Source organism: Bos taurus, chromosome 21, assembly GCF_002263795.3.
Source record: "Bos taurus isolate L1 Dominette 01449 registration number 42190680 breed Hereford chromosome 21, ARS-UCD2.0, whole genome shotgun sequence".
Classification (NCBI taxonomy): domain Eukaryota; kingdom Metazoa; phylum Chordata; class Mammalia; order Artiodactyla; family Bovidae; genus Bos; species Bos taurus.
In genome coordinates, this window is record NC_037348.1 from 184,049 (window position 1) to 194,087 (window position 10,039).

General features: G+C 63.6%; 1 gene segment (V, D, J or C); it reads right to left on the reverse strand.

The window, feature by feature from the left end:
• Positions 1 to 780: 780 nt before the first annotated feature.
• On the reverse strand, positions 781 to 9,047 carry LOC101908235 (immunoglobulin heavy constant delta-like). The segment is given in 7 exon segments: positions 781 to 1,610; positions 1,821 to 1,967; positions 5,992 to 6,312; positions 6,417 to 6,741; positions 6,989 to 7,050; positions 8,559 to 8,648; positions 8,851 to 9,047. Coding segments are annotated over 7 exon segments (1,603 nt in total).
• Between the last annotated feature and the right edge of the window lie 992 nt (positions 9,048 to 10,039).

Here is a 10,039-nt window from a genome sequence, read left to right on the forward strand (position 1 = left end):
GGATTTGCTGCATCTGCATCAGGAAATAATGAACATTGAAAATGCGCCCAGACCTGATCTGGATGTTGCAAAAAGAGCTGAGTCTTTTGTTAAAGAACTTTTTCGACATGTACCTACTGTCAATAGTATTTGGTACTTGGGAGCAGCCATAGGACGACTATTCTTAATAATTTTAACTGTTTTACTTCTTGCACCTTGTTTAATTAAAAAACTGATTGATGATCTATGGATGATCAAGGCTTCCATCTATGGAAATGGTCTGCGGTTAAAGGAACATAAGCGTACGCCTATATAAAAAGAAAGGGGGAGATGCGGGGAGCTGCCCGTGAGAACGGGGTCCTTTGTCCGAAGGACACAGCTCTGGGAGCTGCCTCAGTCCTTGAGGGTTTGCTTGCAAACATAGCTCTCTGTCCCGCCACCCCAGAGATTAGGCGCTTATTTCCTGCAGGCACCTGGAAAACTGTGCAAACTTCTCACGCACAGAGAAATGTTATCTGGTGTAAGAAATAATAACAGGGTGCCATTCCCATGCTCTCAAGATTTCTTGTGACTGTTTGTAAGATGTATAGGTCAAACAAAGAAAATGTTAACTGTCTTGTCTTTCTCACGTTCTTCTGTATAAATATGAGATGCTGAATAAAGTTGGTGTCAGACTGCGTCCCTTCGTGGAGACGTGTCTGAACCTCTCGACCCCATCTTTGTTGTAGATTTCTCTTGCTTTAGTTTTGTTTCTCAGCCCCGCCGTGCACGTTCTCGGGATCTGATCGACTTTGCCGGCTGGCACCGGCAGTGAGGGGTGCCTCCTGCCGTCTGATGGGGGCTCTGTGTGCCCAGCCTCTCCTGCTCCCCCCACTTAGGGCCCTCTCCTGTGTGTGTGTGAGCGTGCGCACACCTGAGTGGTGCGTGGGCACATGTGCTTTCACGTCTCTGAGTGTGAGTCCACGTGTGTGCGTATGTGTGGATGCAGACCTCCGCATGCGTGCCCACAGGCATATGCCCCGCGTTTGTGTGTCTGCACACGTGTGGGTGTGCTTGTGTGTGCAGGGTGTGGTACACCTGTAGGTGCACACATGCTTATGTGTGAGGGCTGCCTGTGTGTGCACCCGTGTGTGCAGGTGTGGACACACGCATCTGGTGTGCCCAGTCCCTTCAGCGCAGTCGGCTCGGCATCTTCCTCCCGAGGCAGCCCCCTGCTGTGTGCCTGATCCTGCCCGCCTCTCCTGTGTGGGTGGACCCGCTCGGGTGTTTGCCCTCGGCCTCCTGGGCGCTCTCACCTGGAAGATCTGAGGGCTGGGGCACAGAAATGGGAGGCAGGAGGAAGGACCAAAGCTCTTTATGCGGCAGACGGTGGGCGGGGAGAGGGGGGTGGATGCAGCCAAGACCACCGATTCTGGGGCTGCAGGGCCAGCCGGGGGCCCCCTGTCTGCACCATGATGCCCTCCTCTTGGTCTGGGGGCTGGGCTCTGTGGTGGACCGAGTGTGGGGCTGCAAGGCCTCTGTGCGCAGGGTGGGGTCCAGCGTGGGCTCCTCTGCCCTCTGGAGCAGCAGGCGAGGTGGAGGCCAGGTTCTGTCCGTGTGCAGCCGGCGTCTGCTGTCCAGGGCTACTTCACCTGCAGCAAGAGCCCCGGGGTCAGGAAGGGGCCGGGGCTCCGAGGCCCAGGGCCCCTGGTCAGCCGAGCTGGGGACCCCACCTCCCCGTGGCCCTGGGGAGCAGGTCCTACCGCTGTCCTATCCAGGGCTGAGTGGGTGGCTCCCTCAGAAACCCTGGCCAACCCTAGGGGCCCTGGCTCTGGACATAGGGCCCCACCTGCCCGGCCCACCTGCCTTGATGAAGGTGACAAAGCCGCCGTAGACCACAGTGACGAGGACGAGGGCCAGAAAGGTGAGCCAGAGTGGGCTGGCATCCTCCACATCTGTGCCGTCGTCGCTGCTCTCATCCTGGCTCCAGGGCGGCCAGGTGGCCAGACCTGTGGGGGAGCGGGCTCTGCTGAGGGCTGGCCCACGCCCACCCCAGCACACGGCAGGTTGCTACCACAAGATCTGCCTGTGGGGCACGGCCACAGTCCCCCACATGGAACCACTGGCATTGGGGCCCCATGTGAACAACCTTCTCCCTGTGGGGCATGGACGGGGCACAGAGGGGTCACAGGGCCCGATGGGGCACAGAGCTGGATGGGGCACAAGCACAGTGGGGCAGATGGCCTGAAGCCGGCCTTCATGCCAGCATGAGTGTGGGCGGCGGGTGGGCAGCCCTGATGCCGATGTGGATCCTCAGGCCCCACCCTGCAGGCTGCAGCGACAGCCTCTCGTAGAAGCAGCTGCTGTGTGAGGGTGAAAGGTGAGACCGGGCCGGTGTCCCAGCAGGAGGAACGGCGTCACGAGGGCCCTGAGTCGGGACAGTGGACGGGAGCCTTGCGTACTGCAGCGGGGAGCTGGCTGAGGTGTCGCACAGGAGGCCAGGGCAGGTCGAGGCTGGGAACCAGAGGCTTTAAGCCAGGGCCCAGTCTGTGCATCAGAAGTCAGTCTTGCTGGACCTGGGGTGGGGGCCGGGGCAGGATGGGCCGGCCAGCTCAGAACTCTCATGTGGAGCCACGCTCCAGTCCAGTGGGAGGGCCCGGGGCAGGGAGGAAGTGCTAAGTCCCGGGACCCATCACCCGGCCCGGACTTCCTAGTCCCTCTTTCCATGAGCATTCATTCCCTGGGGGTCCGCCTTGAGCCTGACCAGAGGTGTGGGAGGTGGGCTCTGCAGGGCTGCCGTCCAGGAACCACTGGTCAGGGCACAGGAAGTAAGCATGGAGACTGTGCTCGCCCTCTGTGGGATCTAATGATGAAACAGCGATGCATCGTGGTTTCCGTTTGTCTCAGTTTTCCGCTAATGAGTTCATATTGTGTTCTGCAATGGTATGGATCCATGATTCATTGGAAAATTTTTCAAAGGCAGCAGCCCTTTGCCATGGAGAACCTGAAGGAACCTGTCCTAGACACATGGAATGCAGGGGTGAGTGGTCTGGGGGCCGGTGAGGCGGCTAAATGCGATGACAGGACCCCCTGGATGCGCTCCGTTCTGGAAAAGGCCAGGGGTCCCCGCTGCCCTATGGCCCAGCCATGGAGGTCAGGGAGGTCTTCTCAGACGCACAGGAGAGCTCCTGTGAATGACAGGCAGGAGCTGCCGGGGTGAGAAGGCGGGAAAGAGCTCGGGTTGAGAAGCCACGTTGAGAAGAACTGCAGGCGAGAAAGGTCACGCCCCTTCACCTGTCTCTGCTGGGGCAGCCCTTTGGGAAGAGCCCGTGAAACTGTGGGGCCGGACGTTTTCCTCAAGGCAACAGGAGCCACCCACACAGCTTAAGCCGAGAGCTCGATTGCAATTGTTTTCAGCACAAGGTCTGGGTCACCCGCGGTCTAGCTTTATTTGCTGTTTTCATACTGACTACGGTGAAGGTTTTCTGCTTCTTTGCACGCCGAGGGAATTTTGATTGCACGCCGGCCATGGTGCACAGACAGAAAGTGAGCGTGAAGTTGATGACCCGTGTATACTTTCTGTGGAGTGAGCGCACTCTCCTCTGTCGGGCAGGGAGGGTGAGGAGCTGTGTTTTCACCAGGAGTTGAGTTGGGCTGGGTGGCAGGTTCCTTGGCTACTGGCTCCTGGCGTGGGAGTGGGGTGAGGCCCCTCCTCCTGGCGGGAAAGGCTCTGAGCCTGGACCTCTCCTGCTGTGGCCCCACCTGCTCTCAGGGGCTGCTCACAGCAGAATCCCTGGGTGGAGGGTCATGGGCCCAGGGGATTTTTCGGGGGCTAGCCTGTACCCACACCCTGGGCCAGCCTGTGTGGGAACTAAACCCTGGCTGGTTCCGTCACGTCCCTCTCGTCTTACGGATGCCCAGGCCTCTGTCCGCCTGTGTTGAGGATAAGGATACCTGCCAGCAGCCTCTTCTGACCTAGGAATTTGGGCCTGTTGGACACTGAGTCCTCGGCTCGTCTGAGACTTTAAATAAACATGATTTTTATGGTTTATTTGGCATTGACCTTTTGTTACCACCAGAGTGGCTGACCTACTGGCTTCTACATCCTACGTGGAAGCAGAACTTTGATGGGTGTTTGAAGGTCACCTTGGCAGCTGAGAGGAGGGTGGGCTGAAGGGGGACAGCCCTGGGCCGTGAGACCGGCAGGGACAGGAGGACTGGGGTGGGGTCTTCGGACAGAAGGGGCCGATTCGAGGGGCGCAGGACTTGGGCGGGTGTCTTGGCTTCTGTGATGACAGAGGGCAGAGGGCCCCGGCTGCAGTCTGGGGGGCCGGGCTGACGCAGGCTTTCGGGAGATGCAGCCCGTGGTTGAGGAGCCTGGGGCCCCAGAGCAGGACCAGGAATAGAGGCCAGGGGCCCCCGGGGGAGCCTTCCAGCTGCTACTTTGTGAGAATGACCACCACAGCTGCAGGCCTGGGCCGAGCTGCGAGTGGCCTCCTTTGAGAAGAGGGCAGTGGCGGTGGGCTGGGCCTGGAACCGAGACGAGGGGTGTCCTTCAGATGCAGGTGGACAGGGTGGGTGGGGGGCCGTGGGAGTCCTTCAAGGAAAGCAGCAGACCCCCAGGCAACAGTGCTAGAAGTGGGGGGCAGCTGGCCCAGCGAGGAGGAGCTGCCGTCCCGGCTGTGGAGACCCAGGCTGCCTTACAGGGAGCGGCTCTGGCCGTCCTCCTCTGGTCTGGAGGAGGGCCCGCCAGGGAAGGCCCGGCGACTGGTTAGCCCTGGGGCCGGGGCTGGTGCCGGCTGCGGCCCCCTGGAGCGGGGCTTTCCCCCCGCCCCTCAGGGGCCCTGGGGTCTGGCCAGGCCTTCCGCAGCCTCTGCCACTCGCCCTGTACAGAGGTGGCCCTGGCTGCTGGACGTAGCTTTGGCTCCCACAGGAAAGTGGGAGGTTTGGGTCAAGCCTCTGGGGGAGGCCGGTTCAGAGTGTCCTGTGACTCGAGGCTGCACAGTGCCCGGGCTGTGTCAGGCGGCCAGTCCGGGGTGAGGCTAGGCTGGGTCTAAAGAAGGAGGCCCTACAGGGTGTGTGGGGCAGGGGTGTGGGCGGGGGGCCTGCTGGGGGGCGCGTGGCGGGGGTGGGTGTGGGCATGCTGCGGCGGCCCCCCGGGCACCCTGCGTGGCCTTCAGGGCACACCATGCGAGGCCCGTCTCTCGCGAGGTGTCGGGGCCTGGGCTGTGGTCTGCATGTCTTCCCCACTCAGTGTGGGGCCCACAGCAGCTCAGGCCTGCAGGCTAGGTCCTGGACCCTGGGCAAGCCTAGCCTTCCTCTCCCAGTGCCCACTGCCTCGGGCCCCCGGCGGACACCTTCCCTGCCGGCCCCCCCACTGGGTGGGCTGGACGCCTGCCGGCCTGTACGTCCTGTGCCTCCCTGACTGGTGTGTCCACCGTGGTCTCGCGGGGCCGGGCTGCATGCTGGAGTGCCGGGGGAGGACACCTCAGAGGGGAGGGCGAGCCCTGGGCCCCCAGACCCCCTCCTCTGTGGCGCCTGCCCCTGTGTTCCTCCAGGAGGCCCACGGTCAGGGGCCGCTGTGGGTGTGTGCGAATCAGACCCCTCTGGGAGCCCAACTCCAGCCCCCGTCCTGGGCATATGTGGCCTCCCAGGTGCCGACTGGGCTCCCGGAAGGGTGGGTGGCTTGGGAGCGGGGAGCCTCAGACGCCCCCAGAGGACAGCTGTTGAGGGTGGCCGCCCTCACTCCCAGCCCAGGGCAGGCCCCTGCTTTGTGCCCTGTGGCGGGCACATCTTGGTGGGAAATGGCTGCTTGGTCCTGGGGGGCGGGCAACACCTCCCGCCCTTCCTGGACTTGCGTGCAGCGTGTGGACGTGTGTCCGGGTCCAGCGGGGCAGCTGTGGGGCTTCCAGAGCCCCAGGACCCCAACATGGAGCGGTCGCGTCCCCGCTGCCCGGCGCCTCTGGGGCTGCCCCTCACTCCCCTCCCCGTGTCCTGGCCGCTCAGATGGAGCCCCAGGCCCGTGTGACTCACCACCAGTGTCCAGGCTGCAGCTGCCATTGAGGAGCGTCCGGGAGGCCTCGTGGCTGACCACACAGGTGTAGGTGGCCCCCACGTGGTCCAGGGGGCTGGAGACACGCAGGACACTCCAGGTGTGGGATGAGGCGCGCCCAGCCTGGGCCGTGGTGTGTGCCGTGGCAAACTGGGAAGGCTCCACTTCTTGCTGGCCCTCCAGCCACGTGAGGAGGATGTCCACGGGTGAGAAGCCGGACACCTCGCACAGGAGCCAGGCAGGGGAGAAGGGGCCAGGCGCGGTCACAGTGCGGAGGGTCAGATTGCCGGGCACTGAGGCGGCTGCGGGGAGAAGCCGCGTTATGCTCTCGAGCTGGGGCTCCAGGGGGTGGGTCCCCGGGGGAAGGAGGTGGCCGGGGTGCTGCGGGGCCCGTGGCTGCCCTCACCATGTTCTCTCTGAGCCATCAGGGTCACCGGCGACCGCAGGCCGGGGCCACTCAGTGTGCAGGTGACGTTGGAGCCCGAGGCCCACAGGGACCTGGGCAGGGCCAGGCGGCTGCTCTGGCTCCAGGAGCTGTTCATGTGCCAGGTGGGTCCCTCCTCCAAGGCCGCGCTGTGGGGCTGCCCGTTCACCTCCCAGGAGAAGTGGACATCCGGTGGGGCCTCCCCCATGGCCAGGCAGGTGAACTCGGCCTTGTCCAGGAGCCAGAGGCCCTGCGGGTTTTGGGGGCAGTAGGTGGACGCTGGGGGCCTGGGTGTGGTTCTGACACTCTGCAGGGAGGGGGAGGAGAGGTGTGGGGGTCTTGGTGGGGGGGCGGTGGGGTTGAGGGCTGGCCAGCGGCACCCGCCTGGCCCCAGGCCGGCCCTCTCCCCAGGGACCCCTGGACTCTGTTGCTTCCAGCAGTGCAGAGGGCAGGCGTCTGCCCACCACTGGGCTGCGGTCTTGCTTGCAAGCAGGCTGTTTCTGGTGCCCCCGAAAGCACTCCACCTTTCTCCCCCTCTGTCCCCAGGGACTGACCTCTGCAGGGGTCCTTTGGACATGCCAGTGTCCGGGCTTCTGTCTGTGGCTGGTGGCCGGCGCTGTGGAGAGTGGGGGGAGTCAGGATCTCCTCCGGGCGCCACAGATATCGGGGGCTGAAGATCCCCACATCCTCAGCCCCAGGGGTGGCCGTCGTCTGGGGGTCTCCTCCACCAGTGTCTGCGGCTCTGCTCCGGTCCCGGTGGGACCCTGGCTGCCCGCTTGCTGGTTGCGAGTATCTATGCTAAGTGCCTGGGGGCTGCCCTCATGACCATCGCCAGGACAGCTTACGACGAAAAGGACTCGTGAGGACTGGCCACGGGTCTCTGACAGCCAGGGGTCAGCCAACTTTTTCTATAAAGGCCCAGAGAGCAGATATTTGAGGCTGTGCTGCCACTACACAGGACTTCTGTCCTATTCATCCCTCTAAGCTGGGCAGGCCAGCCCCGCTGCAGGGATCTGGCTTCAGGATTCATCTGGCCTTCAGGCTGTGCTCGAGCTGCACCGTGTCTGGGTCAGGGGCCATGCCCTGAGGGGAGGGCTGGGCTCATACAGTCAGCAGGCCTTGGGCCCCAGGAGGGTCAGTCCCCATGGGAGGGCAGTCCAGCCCCGGAGCAGGAGGGCGCAGCCTGTGCTTGCGGACCTCAGCCCCCACAGAGAGAACATGGTGAGGGCAGCCACGGGCCCTGCGGCACCCCGGCCACCTCCTTCCCCCGGGGACCCACCCCCTGGAGCCCCAGCTCGCGAGCATAACGCGGCTTCTCCCCAAGGCTGCTGGGTGGGCGGCGTGGCTGCAGCAGTCTGGTCAGGGCTGACCACTGATGCTCGGGGAGGGCTGGGCTGTGCGCAGCGCCCCCCGACCCCGAGGTGACCCTGTAATCTGCAGGGCCCACCTCTCTCCTGACTCGGCCCACCCTGTGTGCCTGACCAGGTCACCCCACACCCAAGGGTCCTGCACATCAGTGGCAGATTCTGCCTTGGACTGTGGGCATCATGGCCCACAGGCTGGGTGGGGGGCCGCCCAGGGAGACATCACAGCCAGGGTCCCCTCTTGGAGGGTCGCCAGTGGCCCGGGGGCCGGTGAAGGAACTGCCCAGCTCCCTCCAGCAGCTCCTGGTCTGGGCCAGGGGTGCGTCCAGGGTGAGGGGTGACTCTGGGCCCCAGCTGGGTGCCCGGCACTCAGAGAAGCTGGAGCCAGGTGCAGGTCGAGGGGAGGGCAGCCTGGCAGGCGGCACAGTGTCTGTGAGGGTCTCAGCTCCACACTCAGTTCCATGTGTGGGCTGGACCAGGGGAGTCCAGAGCTGGCCTGTGGGCCTCCCTCTCACCATGCGCCTCCCAGTGTGATCTGGGCACCTCACCCGTTCACGAGGGGCTGAGGGCCACACAGGGGCCTGAGGTGGCATCTGCCAGTGCCGAGCCCAGGCCTGGCCCACAGTCGGTGCCCCTGAGTTCAGGTGTGACTTCCTGGCTCAAGGTGTGACTTAAGGACTCAACAGAGAAGTCTTCGAGGGCGGCCTGAAGGGGCAGCGGAGGGACGGGCAGACAGGTGTGCGTGGGTGGGGCTGCTCACCTGGGCTGCTCTGCGTGCTGACCGCCTTGTTGGAGCCCTCTGACCCGGATATCAGAGAAGGCACTGAAGTGGTCGGGGTTGGAGTCGATGCTGAAACCAGAGGAGCAGGGAGCAGGTGAGGGTCAGAATGCGCTGTGCCCTGGGGGAGGGGCTGCAAGGTGGACAGGAAGGGCGGGGGTGGGCTCCCCTGGCCATGCCCCCACCCCGGCCATGGGTGGAGCCTGGCTCACCTCTGGGGCCCACCCTCACGGGGCCGAGGGTCTTTCCTCCCTTGGGGTGCTGGACTTCGCACACCAGGTAGTCATCCGGCCCTTGAAAGGCGCTCGAGGAGGACAGGGCCACCTGAGAGGAGGCCGACCACAAGCCGTCCCTCAGGACTGTGGGGAAGGTCCAGAATCTCTCGCTGCTGACTGTGCTGTTGTTCAACTTCCAGGAGAAGCTGAACGAATTGGGTATGAAGATCCGGGCCAGGCAGCCCAGGGCCACCATTCTCTCATCAGACGGGGAGCTCATGCAGGACACCAAGGGGAAGACTCTCGGGAGCGATTCACCTTCTGGGGACCCGAGAAGGGACACAAGAGCAGACGGGGGTGAGAGGCGTCCTGCTGGTTGGGGCTTTGGGCAGCTCCACCTTCTCTCTGGGACAGTGGAGCGGAGGGCACACTCAGCCCTGCCAGGCCACCCTCACTGCCCATGGCTCAGCCACCTGGGGCCTGGCCCGGGCCTCTGGGGTCATCAATAAGACTGATACACACTCAGGCCCTTAGTCCTCAGCACAACCAGATCCCTGAGGTCAGCCCAGTGTTGGCCAGGACAGTCCAGTGGGGTCAGCTCAGTCCTGCTAGACTCAGCACGCTCAGCAGAGATTAAGCCCAGAGCATCTCATCAGCTTGCTCTAGTCAAGCCCAGGCAGTTCATTTCTGCCGACCTGTCTCAGCCCCCCATGGATAATCCAACTCAGCCCAGCACAGCCCAGTCCAGCCCAGCCCAGCCCAGCTCACCCACTCTTCCCAGCTCAACACAGCCCAGCTCAGCCCAGCTTAGCTCAGTTCAGCCTAGCTCAGCCCAGCCCAGCTCAACCTGGCTCAGCCCAGTTCAATCCAGCCCCAATCCACTCAGCTCAGCTCAGCACAGCTCAGCCCAGCTCACCTGCTGTGGGCGGCCCAGGGCTGCCCTCACAGACCTGAAAGCCCAGTGGTCCTGACGAGAAAGGGTCAGATCCCGGACCCCTGGCCTCGGCTAAAGCCCCTGGTCTTCGGACGCTGCCCAGCTGGGCTCACCCCTCCCAGCCTCTTCCTGCTTCTCCTGGGAGCCTGCTCGCCCCTTCCGCTGGGTGCCTGATGCCTCCATCCCCACACCAGGCCCAGCCGGCCCTTCTCCCAGCTGTCAGTCACCACCACCCTCCACTCTGGGTGAAAAGCTTGCTGGCCACTTCAGTTTCCCTAGTGTGTCTCACTGGAGAAGGCGATGGCGCCCACTCC